This window comes from Ruditapes philippinarum, unplaced genomic scaffold (assembly GCF_026571515.1).
Source record: "Ruditapes philippinarum isolate M1 unplaced genomic scaffold, ASM2657151v2 ctg635_1_1_1_1, whole genome shotgun sequence".
NCBI classification, from domain to species: Eukaryota; Metazoa; Mollusca; class Bivalvia; order Venerida; family Veneridae; genus Ruditapes; species Ruditapes philippinarum.
The window spans coordinates 304,771-323,561 of NW_026852468.1; the positions used below are offsets into that span (position 1 = coordinate 304,771).

The 18,791-nt window shown below is 31.8% G+C and overlaps 1 protein-coding gene across 2 annotated transcripts; it reads right to left on the reverse strand.

Moving 5' to 3' along the window:
- Positions 1-270: 270 nt before the first annotated feature.
- Positions 271-15,426, reverse strand: LOC132713854 (coiled-coil domain-containing protein 170-like). 2 transcript variants are annotated; one of them, XM_060696550.1, is made up of 13 exons: positions 15,012-15,426; positions 9,791-9,861; positions 9,510-9,561; positions 9,154-9,249; positions 8,705-8,961; positions 8,046-8,193; positions 7,534-7,719; positions 6,775-6,876; positions 4,943-5,254; positions 4,418-4,618; positions 3,685-4,101; positions 3,165-3,401; positions 271-2,817 (listed from the first exon to the last, which is right to left on the reverse strand). In XM_060696550.1, the coding sequence occupies exons 1-13, from the start codon at positions 15,231-15,233 to the stop codon at positions 2,494-2,496; spliced, it is 2,625 nt and encodes an 874-aa protein (XP_060552533.1). In that variant the 5' UTR covers positions 15,234-15,426; the 3' UTR covers positions 271-2,493. The 2 variants fall into 2 exon arrangements, with proteins under 2 accessions (XP_060552533.1, XP_060552542.1); XM_060696559.1 differs by lacking the exon at positions 6,775-6,876 and having other exon boundaries at positions 15,012-15,416.
- Positions 15,427-18,791: the final 3,365 nt, after the last annotated feature.

The window sequence follows — 18,791 nt, forward strand, 5'->3', positions numbered from 1 at the left end:
GTTTAAACATACATACATTTATTTAAGCTTGATTGCGAAGTTCTTGCAAATTATATTAATTACTTTCGAATGCACTTCCTGGAACCAGCCAGTACTGGTGTCATATGAACAAACAGGGACATGACCTAATTAGTGCTCAAACCCATGATCCCTGGGTTGAAAGGCAGATGCCTTAACCACTAGGCCACCACTCCCCTTAATGTCACATGATCTGCTGCCCTAGATAATTGGTTCTTGGATATTAAACAATAAACAGAGTAAGACTATAACTCCTGGCAGTAGTTTTATTCATAGAGATGGTATCACAGACTGTACTATACATGACTACCTATTGCAAAAAAAAAAATAAAAAAAACAGAGAACATAATTTTATCAATTAGTCAAGATTTAAAAAAAAAATGTCCAAGTTAACAGCTACTCTGTACAATATAATAAAATATATAACAAATGTATAAAATGTAAGATGTAAAATGGACAAATATAATAATGAAAGAAATATATGTACAAAAAAATCTTTTGTGCAATAATATATACATTGAAACACTTTATTTACTTTTTTCTGAGCATTTACTGTAGTTTGATTTTTAGTTTTTATTTGTAACAAATTTACAAAAACAAACTCATTTAGATGTTTAAAATAATCAGAAATTAAAAAATAAAACAATTTTTTTTTTTATTCTTCTGATTAAGTGATTTTGGCCTGGAAAAATATGATGTAATAAATCAAATAAATTAAAAAGAATTTAACCATTTGTATGGTATGAACAAAGGTTTAAAAAAATGAATATTAAATATTGTCATTAATGATAAAAATGCTTATTAAAATTCATTGTCTACTTTGACAATAATAATGTAATCTGGTTACATAAAGGTTAAACAGAATGTGCATTTTAATCTAATAATAGCATACCAAATTCCCCATGCACAATGAACTAAATGTATACTTCTAAACAGTATTTAATTATCTAAAAATAACATCATATTAAAAATCAATCATATTTTGTTTTATTTTGAGCACTTTCTGTTGCCAGAGAAATTTTTTACTACATGTTTTCTACTCCATTCTTAAATTCTACTGACCTAATTTATTTTCAAACAAAACAATGAAATAAAAAAATGTTAAATTATAAAGAGATTTTTCAAATACCTGTTTTTAACATTTTTTTAATTGATTTTTTTTATAAGACGGTGTGTTCATCAAATTCCTCTTTACAACAAGCACCAGGATTTTGAACATCATTACTATGGAGACATAAAAAATAAAACAACATAGAAAACAACTTCAAAAGACTCTGAGCTTATAAGATTTTCTTCTGAAAATTGTGAACCCAAAATATAAGGCATTTTATTCCCTATGAGCACAAGTATAACACACTGTTCCCCCACCAATATAAGCAGATCTTTGCAGTAGTAATATCAAAATCGGCAGGACATTATATATAAATACAATAAAGTCTAGCCTAGATTAAAATGCGTTCAGACAGTGCAGTGATTAAATGCAACAGCCGTGCCATGCTTCATACAAACAAACTTATTCTACAAGCTTAATCTAAGACAAAAAAATGTTTGATTAACATGCCTTGATATATTATTTTTTCTAACATACATGTATAATAGTACAGTTATTAAATATAAATTTGTAACAAGATTCCTTAAAAAACAATTTTCAATAAATATAGAGAACTAACATACAATTTCAAAAATGTGTAAGATTTCTGCATTTTTATTTACTTTTTTTTATTCTATCTCATTTACTAAAGAAATAGGTATAAGAATGATACGACTCTCAAATTACATGTAAACAATCTTTGTTAGTACTTATAATCTAAACAACTTCAATTATAATATATATATATATATTAATATAATATATCACAGGTGATTTCATATTCTTGTTCTGTTTAATACAATTCCTAATAAAAAATGGATTTGTCTTATGATAAAGTACATAATTTAAGCATATCAGAACATATTAACATATTTGTGTGTACATGAATGCAAAACCAAGCACTTGATTTCATAAAAATTAAACATGATCAATTTTACTGCGCTTGCCCTTTATTGTACTGCCATGATAAATCCATATGATGAACCAAATTAAGCATAATTATAATTGTTCAAATAACTGAGCACATAACGTTTTTATCAACCTATAATCTTTTCATGATTCTATAAATTACTCTTTCTTTAATCTCACTCAAAAATGACATTTGTCACCAAAAAAAAACAAAAAAACATTTTCTGAAAAATCAGGAAAATGGTTAGTAAGTTCAACAACTGGACTACGTCTCTTTTCTTTACCCTTTTTTTTTAACTTGTATCTTAAAACAGTTTCCTATGTCTTACATGGTTTTATTCTAAACTTTTTGTTAACTACTTTTGAAAGAAACTGCCAAGACGGATAGAGTCACTACACATGGATAGGGTATATTCATCTACGTCCTTTCTACAGTATTTAATTTGTCTTAAAATTCACCCTATTCAATATTGACTTCAATAACATTTAGGAGTTATTCTCCTGGTTGGTGAACATGATCTAGCCCTAGCTTTGAGTGCTTTTCTTTTCACACGTTCACGTGACTTGCGAATATTGTGTGACTCAGTTTCCCCCATGGTGTGTTGGTGATCGCGGTACCCGCAGAAAAAGCCGTCCTCCATGTCAGCAAGAGCTTCCTCCAGACTCAATGTTGTAAACGTATGACTATGATGTGCTGAAATGAGCTTTTCAAGACGACTGATTATCTCGTAGTCTGGGATCGCCAAGGTATTGATATCTAATCCCAGCATTCTTGCAACAACATGACGGAAATCAATCAACTGTAAAAGACAAAATATAAATCTTACTATTGCAACAACTTTATTCTAAGATATATTTTCATGCTGACCATTCACAGCCTCTATTACTACATATTGTTAAATAAACACAAATTTGTTTCTTCAAAGAAAAGCAACAACAAACCATATTCCTTTAAATTTAAATATTCTGAACAGTTTTGCCCTAATTAAAACAATTTTTACTAAAAAGTCATCTTAAATCTCCCTTTTCTGCCATCAAGTGCATAATTCATTTTTTTCTTGGTACAAATGAAAATATTCTTGCAAAAACTGAAACTAATGCCTGGAATTTTAGAAATATTCAATACAATCAGACTATTATTTTTTACCTGTTTCTCTCTTTGTTGAATGGTGGAGAGTGCAGTTTTAGTTGTTTTGAGTTCACTGGAAAGGGCCTGAACGGCATTATCTGCGACAACACGGTTTTCCTGAGATGATGTTGTTGTAGAGTCGATCTCCATCTTAAGCTCGCGTATCTTGTGAGCTTGTTTTCTACGAAGTTTCTCTAGTTCTTGCACCTGGTTAGCAAGTTCCTCTGTCTCTTTTCGTTGCTCTAATGTTCGTACCTGAACATATATATATAACACGTTACTTTTGCTTCAATATTTTATCAAATATCTGATGCCGGTAAGTTTTTTTTAAACATTACTTTTATTGCTATGAACAAATTTAATACTGAATGGTATTAATGAATAAGTTAAGTCAGACAAACATTCAAAAAGATACATTTGCTTGAGAAAGCCAAATAAAATATTTTTATTTTTAGATATACATGTTAACATTAAATACACTTATTTCACTCAGATTCACAAAAAAAAAATAATAAAAAAAATAATAAAAAGTACAAACCCTGAGTTCACTAGATCCTAGAAGTTCTGCTTTAAGGTTGGTAATTTCTTGTCTTGCATCACCTAACTGTATCTTGTACTTCTCTATTAATTTCTCCATCTTTCTGATTCTCAACAGTTCCGAATCTCTCTCCCTTTCAATAGTTGACTTTCCGAGAATCTTCTCCTCTAAAGATGTGATCTTTTTCCTTAATAAGTCTATGTGTAAGTCTTTGCTTTCTAGTTGCTCCTTCAGAGATTTCACTTTGCGTTGGAGATTGTAAATGTGTGTGCTGCGGTCCGCAAGAGCATCTCTCTCAAGCTTGACAAGTTGTTCTGCGCGTGCAATAAGTGCATCAATGGTCATATCCATACCTAGGTCAATTGAGATACGGTCCATTTTCATTGCCTCACCTAAACGTTGTAAACATCTCATGTACTGGAATAAAACAAGAAAATAATGTCATCAAAAATGATTAATGATATTTCAAACAAAATTTCAATGAAAATCCCTACAGTTGTTTTCAATACATGTATAATTAAAACTTTCTTGCTGAACTATCAAAGGACATTATCAATTTTTAAGTTTTTCGTCAGCTTAAAAAAGTAAAATATCAAAACAATACCAAAATCTTATGAGTTTAAGAACCAGAACATGACAATTAAACTATTATCATTACATTTTGATATGTGAATTATTAATTCAAATCTACTCTGAATTTATGATATTTCATTAAACTAAAGCAGATACATACTGATTCTTTATCAGATCTGAATCCGTCCCGCATGACATCACCAGCTACCAATTCACCCTCAGCTGATTGTAGTCGCTGCTGGAACTCTGCAGCATCTGCCTCGGCTTTCCTCGCTCGTGCAGCAGCACTCTTGTGAAGCCCGTACTGAGTCTCAAGTTGTTCTGTTAATTCCTTCAGTCTAATCTCTAAATCTTCATTTTTCTAAAGGTAAAAATACCAATAAACATCATTTTGAAAACAGCAACAACAAAAAAAAACAAAAACAAAAAAACAACTTTGATATATTCAACTATATTAAATATCATTTGACTAGATTTATGTTTTTTTTAATGTGATATATGACTGATTTTGTTACTACCATTTTGAACAATTTGTTTATCTAAATCGCTGCATCTCCTTTTTTGTTTAATATATGGATTACAATTTAACACCATTTTGTATGAATCACTTGAATTTCAATAAGATTTGTAAAGAATTATATTACAAATAATTTTATGAAAAAAAAAAAAAACTTCGCCAGCTTACATTTCTTAGATCTCTGTTGGAGAAAAGTAGATTTTCAATTCTACGTCTGATGTATTCATCGTCACAGTGTGAATCAATATCGCCTAGGATCTTAATAAGCTGATCTCGGAAGTAAACATGCTGGCTGCTGGTACTGTGTATTTTAGTGGTATGGGATCGTAATTCTTGTTCAAGTGAGTTAAGGCGACCGTCCCTCATATCAAGTTCATTACGTTGAGCATCTATCGTTCTCTGTGAGGCTTCTAAACGTTCTTTTAGCATACCTATCTCCATTTCATAATCTTTTCTCACTCCACGTTCTCGGTCTCTCTCCTATAATTTTATGAATTAAACACTTATCAAAATCTTATCTATTAACTATTCAATACCATATCAAATATATAAAATATTGTTAAATTACTTTTTTAACCCTAAATTCCATCTTTTCTAAGTTATCTTGTTTATAAAACTTAAAACACTTTGCTGATAATGAATTTGTTATCATCAATTCAGTATATATCAAGTAAAAAAATATGGTATACAGATAAGACCAAAAAAATGTTTGTCAAATTAACTTTTATGTTATGAAGTATGCAATTTAGAATGAAATTTAAACCATATTGTCAAAACAACTGTATCATAACTCTTGAAAGGTAAGTTATGACTGTTTTGTATGACACTTTCCATTTCTTATTGTATTAGGGTTCAATTGGAAGAATATTCATAAAAGGCAACTTAAATTTTTAATTGAAAACATACTTGGTTATAATAATTCAATAAATTTCAGTTTTTAATTAGTATCAAAAACAAATATAAAGCTGAATTTCATTAAGCTTCTACATGATAAACTTTACTACAAGAATATGTTAGAGGAAAAGCAATATTATTTGAACAAGTGCTTTTAAAAGTACAGAAAAAAAAATGCCCAGGTATTAAATAGTCACACTTAGAAACATTTTTTTAAACCCTTAAAGCAGCATGCCTCCAGATTAATGCTTATTTTCGTGAAAATTTTGGAATGGTAATTAAAAGCATAATACTGTATATTAACCAAAAGGAAGCAATGTACACATTATCAATGGCACTTTCAACCCATGTTAATTACAAAAAGAGGTCAAAATATGCAAAAATTGCCCTTACTGCGTTAGTAACGCAGTAGAAATAAAGTAACACATAATGAAAAAATAACCATTTATCGCCCATAACATGTAAATGATTACTCAAATCTTGAATCTTTCTACTTTTCCTAAACTCTTAGTACATTTTTTCTCAAGTTTAAATCTATCGAAATATTTTCGCTCATCTGGAGGCATCCTGAATTCAAAAGTGACCATCCTTTGCCACCAGTGTATAGAGCTAGGCCAGCCTTTATATCCATGCAGTCTGGCCAGAGTCTATACAGTTGTACTGATCGTATAGTACTCAAATTTTATATTCTGACATTGAAATCTCTTAAACTTTTAATGGACCGTTCCAAATTCAAAGCAGGGCAAATCCATTACAATTCAGCAGGTTAAGTGCTAATATACTAAAAAGATATGAGCCGCGTCACCAACATAATGTGTTTGCGACCAGCATGGATCCAGACCAGCCTGTGCATCTGAGCAGTCTGATCAGGATCTTTGCTGTTCACTTACAGACCCTATAACAAGTAAAGAGACTGATAGCGAACAGCATGGATTCTGATCAGACTGCACGGATGCGCAGGCTGGTCTGGATCCATGCTGGTCACAAACCCATTATGTTCGTTTTCTCATGTCGCGGCTCAAATGTCAAACACAGTAACAAGTTAAATTTATAAATCTAAAAGCCACAAGAAGATATTTTATTCCTAGGTGCATGACCTGACCTACCCTAGATAGACTACGATCCCTGTGATGAGTTGGGGATTTCAAACAAGATCTCATAGGGCGTGGTTCAGTGACATCGTAACTACGGTAACGATCCCTGCTCCTCTACAATGTCATGTTTTGTATTATGCATTTGCTACTACTTGTTTGCCATATAGAATTATTTATGCAGTGTTCAGAAAGCACTAAGCAGAATATATATGTTGCATTTTTCAAATTTAAAAAATTGCAAAAATATTTAATATATTTGTTAAAAAATATTAAAACAGAGCTATTGGTAATATCTTTGTCTCTTGTATATTTCTTTTTTCTAAAAAGACTCAAGAATATCCCAAACAAATAAAACTGCCTTCTGTAAAACTTACTTCTGTGGAAAATATATAAAGTAAATTCTTTACTTATTAAATTTTCAGAAAAATCTGTTACTGCAAATAATTTTCAAAAAGACAAGAGAGAGGAGCCAGGGTAGGAAACAGAAGAAACAAAATCAATGTGGACCAAGATATAGCAGAGCTAGGTTTGGATTTTTTACCTTTAATATTTTTCATAAAATACAGTTTAGGTAGATTTTGCACACATAACCAGGCCCATTAGGGAATGGCACAGCAAACTCTAAACAAAGTAGAAGGGAAACAAATCTACACTACCACAGCATGCCAAAATAGTGCTACAATCAGCAAAGAAAGTACAGAAAAAAGTGAACATAAGCAGAATTTATAGGAAGTTAGAAATCATATAGACACACACGCAAATTTTACTTACAGATCTGAGATGGTCTAATTCTGATGCATATTTAGACTGTGTCTGCTGCTCTTTACCCATTTCTGAAACCAGTCTCATAATTGTTTCTCTGCTTGCTTTGGTTTCCAGCTCAGAGTTGTTGAGAGTTTCAGTAAGTGTGAGTAGTTTCCCTTTAAGCATTGCATTCTCTTCTGCTTGTGCTGAAATCTGTGTAATAACAAAAAAAGTGTTATCTCATACTTAGAAATGAAAGACTTTTAAATTTCTTTACAAAAATTATTTGGAACAGACATATAAGTTTAAAGCTTCACAAACATATCAGATATCAAACCGAAGATTTTGAATTGATATTTTAAATTGTTTTAAAAATGTGTCATCATAACATGAAGGTCATGTAACAAAACTTAAGATTTCAAACATAGCAGGCTATCAAATGGTTCTACATTTAAATACTAAACCCTTTAACAAAATAATAATAAATCACTTCCATATCAAACTACATGTATTTTAAAACTTTCAATTCACTAACATACCTGTCTGATAATTTCTTCTGGTGTAGGTACTCCTCCAGAAATACTCTCAAATTTCAAAATACTTGCAAATTGTGCAAAATGTTCTCTAAAACGTCTGTCCAGCAATTCAGCTCTGGCCTGGGCTTCTTCCCTCTCTTCTAAGAGTTTCCTGACAAACAATAATGAGACCTTTTCATAACATGGTGATCTTTCATTGATAAAAATATCAAAGAAACACATTTTAAACTTTGTTCCTTTTTTATTATAAAAGATAAGTTGCAGATTTTTTTTGTGACACCTAGTTGTATTATAACAACTGTTATACTTTTAATTGAATTTAGTCAAAAATTCTCTACATTGTGATAGGATAAGATCAAATTAACACTTTAAGGGACTATTTCTTAAATTTAACGTGTTGTCAGTCGACTACGCCCTCAAAATAACTCTTCAATCACTTTGCTTGAAACCTTAAGTAAACAATTTAGCTCAACCATCCCACAGCTCCCATACCTGACTTAATACTATTGACTGCTCAATTTTATTATTAATTTCAAGATGAAATTTCAACACCTTGCAAAGAACTGTTTCTAATTCAAAGTAGGGTAAGTTCATTACAAAAGTTGAAAATATTGGGTGTTTACAATACAATATAAGGAGATAGTTCATTAAGTATTCAATACCTTTGCCTTGATTCAAGTTCAACTATTCTTTCATTTGATGCTTTGTTTTCTTTTTGTAATGCCGACACTGTCACTTCACTTCGACTTGCTACAGATTCTATAGCTCCGGCACGACCTTCAAGGTCAACGACCTGGCTGCGTAGTGACTCAACCAAAGACTGTAGTCTGCGCTCATTCTCACGTCCTGTTTCCATTTGTAACTGTAATTCTTTTATCCTGACATCTCTAATTTCTAACTCATTATCCAATTCTCTAATCTAGAGTTGAGACAAATAAAAATAATTAACTTTAATGTTATATTTAGTAAGTGTAATATTATATGTCAAGCAGTTATTTTGAAAAAAATAAAATCCTTTAAAAAAATTTAAAATGTTATGACATTTATACTAAAACACTCAATTTATGAACACACTGTTTTATACTGTGGAAAATATTTCAAGTATTTGTACCTTATTTTCTTGTTTTTCAGTTCTAACTTGCAGGGCAGCAAGTTCACTGCGTGCTGCATCGAGGCTTTGTCTATCACCCATATATATATGCTCCAACTGAAAAATGAAAAAATATTTGTGGTCAGAAAAACACAATATGATTCATTTATCATAACATTATGGTGTACAAGACTATGTTGTAATTCATTTAATTGAGCAAACTATTTTTTCCCCAAAATGGTAATTTGCATGAATCAAACAAATTTTGCTTGAATGTAACTTAGATTATAGTACATTTACACAAAAGTCAGTGAAAATATTCTACTTCAATTCTTTAGTAAAAGATAAAAAGCACTGTTTTATTTGGACAAACTTACCCGGATAGAGTCTGCTTGGCTTCTAACAGGGACTTTGGTGACTGACTCCATACTGAAAATAGAAGATTGTTGGTGAATGACTATGCAAAATACAAGTGCTTTCTGTTCATAATAAAATCAAATTACAAAGAAATAATATCACATTTTACAACTAGAATTATTTCTTTTATCCAATTGAAGAATTTCTAATAACTAATTATAAGCATTTATCAAAATATTTTTTTATCAAGTTCTATTTTCTTACTTAAAGATTCATAAATACATGTATAAACCAAATTTACCTTGACAACTGTTGTATAAGTGCATCTTTCTTCTGTATTTCTTCTCTGAACACTTTTACCTGATCTTGAAGCTGTGAAAAAAAATTAATTTTTTTATATTGATAATCTAATATTGAGTAATAATAAACAAAAGTAAACAGTAACTGAACACAGTGAGTATTACATTGATAATTATACGCATAAATGTACAAAATCATAAAAAATTCTTCTAATCTTTGAAATTAAAGGTGGAACCAATTAAACTTCATACAGTTTACTGCTTCATGAATAGTTGATTCCATTTAGAGACAGCATAGCATGCCTCATGATGTTTTCTAATTAAAAACTATCATAGCAACACTGTTATAAAGCCAAAATCGCTGTATATCATTTAGAAATCCCATTACATGCTGGTTTAGTGAAAATGTAACGTGAAATGATATGTTGCATTTTTTATGCTTCATTTGTTCTCTTCACTATATGAACATCAAAATAAATTAAAGATTGATAAAAAAACTAATTTTATAAATTATTCAATTGGCATAATAATAATTATCTCTTTTTTTTATGAATCAGCTAATTAACAACTTAGATCTGAGATGTTTATGCTTGTATTTGCTTTAGTTGCTATGGAAACTAATTGTTCTGAGTTCCAACAAAAATCAATATGACCTAGCTTCTGCTCCAGTATTTTTTCCAATAGAGAAGTAAGTTAATGTATCAATAAGTTATCTGTAACTCTGGGCTGACAGAAATGACAGGTGACCTATTTGCTTAAATACAGGAACAATTCATATGGTTTTAAAATTAAAACTAGAGCTGTTATTGATTCAGAGCAAAAGCATATTGACAATATATCAATATCAGATGACAAATATCAATGATACACCAATAAATCAATATTTTACTTTTAGTGTTTGAAATTATTTTATGACTAATAGGATAATGTAGTATTTTAAACGAATCATAACGACATATTTACTTTAGTAAATCATCAAACTGTTCGACTGTTTATAGAATAATTTATAAAATAATTTAAAACACTTTGCTGGTTAAAATCTATTAGTACCTATTTACAAAGTTAAATTGGTTGCACGGACAGCCACACCTGACCAATTTAATTTAGTAAATATGTACTAATAAACTTTAACCTATACTGATAAGCCAAAAAAGGAAAAGGAGTGATTTAATGTTGCGAAATGATGTATGTTTTTAATATTTTTCTGTCGATCAATAATCTATACACATTTGAAAAAATTAATAATTTTGATTATTTAATTAAATGTTTGCAAATTATGAAAATTCACCTACATTGTAAAACATATAAAAAAGCAGGTGGGCATGTCTAATACTAAGCTGTTGTTACATAATGGACACATTTGATATCAGTGATGACAAAGAAAATGATCAGATCATATTTGGATGAACAAAATATGTATTTTACTTAAATCATTTAAACAGGTATTGAGGTATGAAAGTTAATTATATACAAGAAATTAGGGGTATTTATAAATATACCAGTGTATCGCTGATATTTGTTATCCGATATCAATGTATCGTCAATATGCTTTGCACTAAAACAATGATATAAACTCTATCTGTCGTTATATTTAAGAAATAGTCACTTAAAGAAGAAAGAAAGGTTAAAAGTGGCCATATATTTCGCCTAAAGAACTGCTGAATGCATGTAGCAATTTTTAGCCCCTGTCAGGTTTCACAATATTCTCACCATGTGAGATTAAGTACTGGTGAAAGTGATATAATATATATTATTATTATATATTTTCCTATTCTTTATATGTTGGTAAGAAGTAACAATCTATCAAATAATCTATACAAGAGGGCCATGATGGCCCTAGATCGCTCACCTGACCCATCAAACTCATCCAAACAATTATCTAGACAAGCATTCTGACCAAGTCTCATGACAGGTGAGTCAAAAATGTGACCACTACAGTGTTAACAAGGATTATCCATATTTGAGCAGTGTGACCTAGTTTTTTACCCAGGTGACCCATATTCAAACTTGACCTAGAAATCATCAAAACAAACTTTCAGACCAATTTCCAGGATACTTGGATCAAAACAGTAGCAACTAGAGTGTTAACAAAATTTTTCTATTTTTAGCTCCGGTGACCTAGTTTCACATGCGATTTCGAACTCATCCGAGCAATTACCTAGACAAGCATCCTGACCAAGTTTGATGATAATTGAGTCGAAAATGTGACCACTAGAATGTTAACAAGGTTTTTCAATATTTGGGCGGTGTGACCTAGTTTTTCATCCAAGATGACCCATGTTCGAACTTGACTTAGAAATCATCAAAACAAACTTTCAGACCAATTTACAGGATATTTGGATCAAAACAGTAGCCACTAGAGTGTTAACAAGATTTTTCTATTTTTAGCTCCTGTGACCTAGTTTTTCATCCGAGATGACCAATGTTCAAACTCATCCAAGCTATCAACTAGACAAACATCCTGATTAAATTTGATGATGATTGAGGCAAAATTGTGACCGCTAGAGTGTTAACAAGGTTTTTCTATTTTTAGCTCTTGTGACCTAGTTTTTCATCCGAGATGACCCATGTCCGAACTCATCCGAGCTATCAGATAAGCATCCTGACCAAGTTTGATGATGATTGAGGCAAAAATGTGACTGCTGGAGTGTTAACAAGGTTTTTCTATTTTTAGCTCCGGTGACCTAGTTTTTCATCTGAGATGACCCATGTTCAAACTCATCCGAGCTATCACCTAGACAAGCATCTTGACCAAGTTTGATGATGATTGATGCAAAAATGTGACCGCTAGAGTGTTAACAAGGTTTTTCTATTTTTAGCTCCAGTGACCTACTTTTTCATCAGAGATGACCCATGTTCGAACTCATCCGAGCTATCACCTAGACAAGCTTCCTGACAAAGTTTGATGATGATTGATGCCAAAATGTGACTGCTAGAGTGTTAACAAGGTTTTTCTATTTTTAGCTCTTGTGACCTACTTTTCATCCGAGATGACCCATGTTCGAACTCATTCAAGCTATCACCTAGACAAACATCCTGACCAAGTTTGATGATGATTGAGGCAAAATTGTGACCGCTAGAGTGTTAACAAGGTTTTTCTATTTTTAGCTCTTGTGACCTAGTTTTTCATTTGAGATGACCCATGTTTGAACTCATCCTAGATATCAACTAGATAAGCATCCTGACAAAGTTTGATGATGATTGAGGCAAAAATGTGACCGCTGGAGTGTTAACAAGGTTTTTCTATTTTTAGCTCCGGTGACCTACTTTTTCATCCGAGATGACCCATGTTCGAACTCATCTGAGCTATCACCTAGACAAACATCCTGACCAAGTTTGATGATGATTGAGGCAAAAATGTGACCTCTAGAGTGTTAACAAGGTTTTTCTTTTTTTAGCTCTTGTGACCTAGTTTTTCATCCGAGATGACCCATGTTCGAACTCATTCGAGCTATCAACTAGATAAGCATCCTGACCAAGTTTGATGATAATTGAGGCAAAAATGCGACCGCTAGAGTGTTAACAACAAAATGTGAACGGACGGACGACGGACGGACCACGGACGGAACACGGACAATCATTGATCCTAAAAGCTCACCCTGAGCATGCTCCGGTGAGCTAATAAAAAAGGCCATTTGTAGTACCACATCCAAAGTTAATCATGACGGGTAACTATTATCATCCCTGGTGCTTGTAATGATTTGACCTGCCTTCTTTGCTATGAGCATGTCTTAGCCCTAAGAAGGGATTTGGAGAAGTAGCTATTAGGTTCATAATTACATTGCATTAAATGTACTCAAAGGCATTCAATTCTTATTTTCATTTATGATGAATATTGTAAAATATCCAAAATAATTAATCAATGACAAAATACTTATAATCAGCATCTGATTCATTATGATATAATCTGATCAATAAATGATTAAAGTGGTAGAGGATGTCATGCTATAGAATTCGAATCCGGGTCAGCTCGGCCCTAAAACGTACTCGGCCCCAGAGTCAGCTCGGCCCTATTCCAACTCGGTACGGGTCAACTCGGCCCACTTTTTAATTATTAATATTTAGGTTTGTGTTATCACATTTTATTGTTATTATTGTAATTATTTATAAAACACGGATTAACAGTTTCAGAACTAGCAGCAGACAGGCTTTGGGGGCGTGGACGGTAACTTGCACTTTCCAGTACCGTCCATGAACAGGCTCAATCAAACCGACCTGCAACATTTTCAATTTTGTCGTGTTGGGCGTTCTTCTGTGATTCTGTATAAGTTTATCTTTTTTCTTATCAGTAGAATTGCGAGTAAAGATAACTGATTGCGTATCTCACAGTATTTCTGACTCGTGGTAGGTTTAACCGTAAATTTTAAGACCTTCAGTGTCAAACAATGTGTTGACATATATACTGAGAGGAAGCTAAGATCACCAGCTTTTAATTGGTGTAACAAATTTTAAAATCGGACATTTAATCGCCCCAAACTAGCGATTTAAACACGACTAAATTTGCATTATCTTGCAAGCGAATGGAAACTAAGGGAAACAAGTCTTGCTTTTTCACTTAATATACCTCGGTTATTTACGTAGTTTGACAGAGAGAGTTTATAAATATAAGACAAATAAATAACATTTTTTTTCTAAATATACTTTATTTCGGCAGAATTACTATGTATAACTATATAATAATAAGATATTTCTTATTATTCATTTACCTTAACAAATGTAAAGTTGGCCGAGTTGACCCGTGCCGAGTTGGTATAGGGCCGAGTTGACTCTTTTCCATAAATTCACTACTTAAATGTGTTAAAATCAAACAGCCTGGTAGCACAGACAGTAAAACTGCTGAACAGTATCCAGGGAATTTATTGAAGTTGAAGTAATGAAATGAACGAGAAATCCAAAATTACCTTAATGTCTTTTTGACAAGTCTAATTAATTTGACTAATTAACTATAGAAACATGTCGGTTCCTTAATTAAAGATTTGATATCACTACTTTTTAGATCCTGCAAATTTTAAAACAGACTATATGATATCACCATATGGCATGCATAAATGTTGCTGAGAAAAAAAAGCCTAAATGGACATGGATACCAATCACTAGCAAACATGGCAACTTTATTTAATTTATAGTGGTAACATTTTAATTTTTAAAGTAAACAAAAACTAGTCAGTACATGCATGCCGCCAATACATTTAATTAAATAATGACTTTAAAGTGTAATGTTACCTCTTGTGCCGATCTTCTTCCTGCCGCTCCAGGTGATGGAGGCCTTGGTTGAAACATTGGGCTTTCAGATCGGTGCCCGTAGACGCCACTTGTAGGGGATCGGGATCGGGTGTAACGGTCATCCTCAAAATTTACTCTTCTGCTCGATTCAAACGTTCCAGAAGTTGTTCGGATGGCTGGGAGAGCCCCTTCCCTCTCTAATTCCTTTAAATAACTTGCCATTCCACAGTTTTCACTTAATGTTTAGCCGTACTTAGGTTCCGATCTCTTTATTTACCGGTAGTTGTGATAAACGAGCCTGACAATTTCTATATTGTCATCCTAGCAACATCAAAACAGTGTCTTTCTCGCGTTGTCTCGTAGCAGGTGCTCCCAATTAACATGTTAAATTGTAAACTTCCGGTACATGTACAACAATGCAACAACAACAACAAATGTAAACATTCACATGCTTGTAAACACCAAGTATTTAACTTATAAATCTAATTTTTTTTTATATTCTTAGTTCAGTAAAAATGAAAAAATGAATATGTTGCAATAAATTGGCCCTTTTTAATGAAGGGAAGATAAGCGGCACAAAATTACGCAGTGGCTCCCCTTTGATTCGCTTTGTTACTAGAAGGCTAAACAACACTAAATGCCTTCCTTCTCATATAGAAATAAAGCGGACTCCTTATTTATAAGCTAGTGCCTACAAACTCTTTCATTTTTTTCACTTTGACTCCTATTTGATCAAACGGTACATTAAAATATCTACCAATTTATTGGAAATAAGTTCATGTTATGCCTTGATATAAGAAAGGAAATAAAGTTAACCAACTTAATTACCGATCAAGATCACTTATAAGTTGTGTATGAAATGGCACTGAACGATTTTAAAACATTTATATAACATTAACTCTTCTTTTCAAAACCAACCAGGTTTCCTTCCATGACATTCCTCTCTATATAAATTAATAGACATTTATAAACAAATTTGTAAGGCTTTCGATACCAGGAAGTCGACATGTATATAATACTTTGTGATACAATGTATTTCAAAATATTTTGATAGAGTTTTTCATAAAGGGTTAGTTTTTAAATTGAAAATAGATAAATATATAGCGTATTTTTAGTAATAAATGTAGCGATCTGATAAAATATCATTAAACATAACTATAAATATTTTTGCATTTTTATTGAAATAAAGACTGCATTTGATATTCATTTAGCAAATTTCCAAACAGGTGGGGCAAATGTCCGTCTTTACACTTTACGCTAGGGACAATGTCCAGTGATGCATTTTAAGATTGAGGGAAGGCGTCTTGGTAGGGGCGGGGATATCCCAGATTGACACGGAACTTTGATCTTAACTTGTGAAACAAGGGAAGTCAACCATAATCACTACCCTGTACATGCTACAGCTGTAATTATACCTTTTGGCACACAATTTTTTTTAGGTTATGTACGACAATAATTTGTTTAAACTAAAATATTGATGTACCTAATTTTTGCTCACATGTGTTTAATCAGTGTAAAAATCTATCTAAAATGTAGTGTTCAGCAATTTATAATTTCCACAACATTCACAAGTTGGGCTTGAAGTAAACGACAAATTGAGATCTATATATCAACTCTCTTAAACAAGCTAGGATTTTAACTTGAGACAGTTTTTGTCTTTCTTCAGTTTTTTGCTTTTGTTTTATTTTTAAGGCCCCCCCCCCTCTGGTTAACCCTGTTTATTTACCCCGTAATAGGTATGAGGGGGTCAGGTCATCCTCCATCATACCTTACATTATTAATATACAATGTATATATTACATAATAATTATGTTAATGTAAACATTATCAAACACACATACAGTATATACATGTACATAAAAATAAACATACATACATACAATACACACCTCGAATTCTATTTTTTAAAGTATTGAAATTCAAAAAATACAATTTTTTATTAAACAATTGATTAATCTGTTACGAGGCAAAGTTCTGTTTTACATATTTAGTGTAGTTTAAACAATTAAGGATCTTATAATTGCCCATCTATTATTTTCATCATCTCTCGAATTTGCATTTCGATAGATATTCCATGCTAATTTCAAATTATTTTAAAACCAATATATGTGTTTTAATTTTTTTATACAGAGAAAGTAGATAACAAATACTGTGTAAGAAAATACTGTACATGTATATTGTTATGAATTTTAATTTTGCCAATTTTAAAGTTGTTTATTGAAACTGATGTAGGCAAACATTAGCAATATAAACTGCTTTGGGTGACTGTAAACATCTCCTGCATCATGGTGAAAATCATTATAGAAGGAGGAAATTTCGACCGGTTGCTCAAAAGTACTCAAATTTCCATTCTTGATTTAACTATCTGACCCTTTAATGTTTCTCTGTCGACAAAAATAATATTTTGGAAACGCCTTTCTTTAAAAATGACTTAAAATCAAACGTTTTCAAATGAAATCGCTGGCTTCCTTGAAGTTTGCAAAAGATAATATATGATTTAAACAAGATAATGACCAGGATTTAAATTAATTCGGCATGGATATTTGTCAATTAATTATTTTTAATCAATTCTTTCTGTGAAAGGACGTTTTGTGTTCACGCTTTGCCTTTCGTGTGTGTGTGTGTGTGTGCGTGTGTGTGTGTGTGTGCGTGCGTGTGTGCGCGCGCGCGCGCGTGTGCGTGTGTGTGTGTGTGTGAGTCAATATTTCTCCAAACGATACCTCTTCTACTAGAACAATTGAAAAAAGTTTTTTGGATGGGAATTCACATTTTGTAAATGTTCTTCCTTGCAATATTCCAGTTAATATTTGTAACACATGGTGTTACAATCACAAATGACAGATTACTTAGGAACTGGAAATTGAATATACTTGAACAATTTGAAAGCTATTTTTGGAATCAAGTAATGCAATGGTGAGGCTTTGAACAGCCATTAAGCTCCTTTGAAATTTACAAACAAATGTTGTCATGTCGAGCTTGTCAATGTACACTGTCTGCAATACAAATTTGAAACATCCAGGCAGTCCGTTTTTTCACATGTTGGGGTTCTACACTTTGTTTAGTTAAATTTTGCCGGTAAAGATGAATGAAAGAAATTGTATGTTAGGAGTTCATTTCAGTCACGATAAAGATCCGTCTACATTGTCTCGAAATATATTAACTACCCGTCGTATAACTCAAGGTTCGATGTTTACAACACTAAATTAACTCGACTCCGTATATAAATAACTTATGTCTTTGTCTTATGTTTGTATATTCATGCTAAATAGATGAAAAAATTAAATAAGAGTCGCCAAAGTTGTAAACGACCCTGAAATTATGAAAACTGATGTACTCACATTGTAGATGTTTCAAATTCAAGAAATAACTCAACATAAACGGTTTGCGTTTAATGTTTGTTATAGTTACATGGAATACACAAAGAAAATATTCTTATTTAGAAATATATAATTCCCTGAATTAAGACCTGCTCGCCATTAAGACCATTTTTTAAAAGAACGAAATTTTCATTTCTTTATATTAATAGTTATAAATGTACACTTAAAGCTAATTAACATTTTGTTAAAAGCTACCCTAGGCATTATCCATCACATTTCAAATGTAGCCAGTTATTAACTTTGCTGAAGCCAGCAAATTTTAACCATCTCACTTTGGCATCTTCAGACAAAATTTAATTTATTTAAACATACAGAACAGTTTTCTAGACTTCGAGCCTGTTCTTATCGGGCCCCGATGATCCGGATACATACCGTGATATGATTACAGATTTTATTCTCTACT

What these genes read in the sequence shown, in the direction of transcription:
- LOC132713854 (XM_060696550.1), bottom strand. Translation starts at nt 15,233, where the DNA reads ATGGCAAGTTATTTAAAGGAATTAGAGAGGGAAGGGGCTCTCCCAGCC. An exon ending in GAAGAAGATCGGCACAAGAG is followed by an intron (nt 9,862 to 15,011) that starts GTAACATTACAC and finishes TTTTTTTCACAG; the next exon opens with CTTCAAGATCAGGTAAAAGT. An exon ending in CAGAAGAAATTATCAGACAG is followed by an intron (nt 7,720 to 8,045) that starts GTATGTTAGTGA and finishes GTTATTACACAG; the next exon opens with ATTTCAGCACAAGCAGAAGA.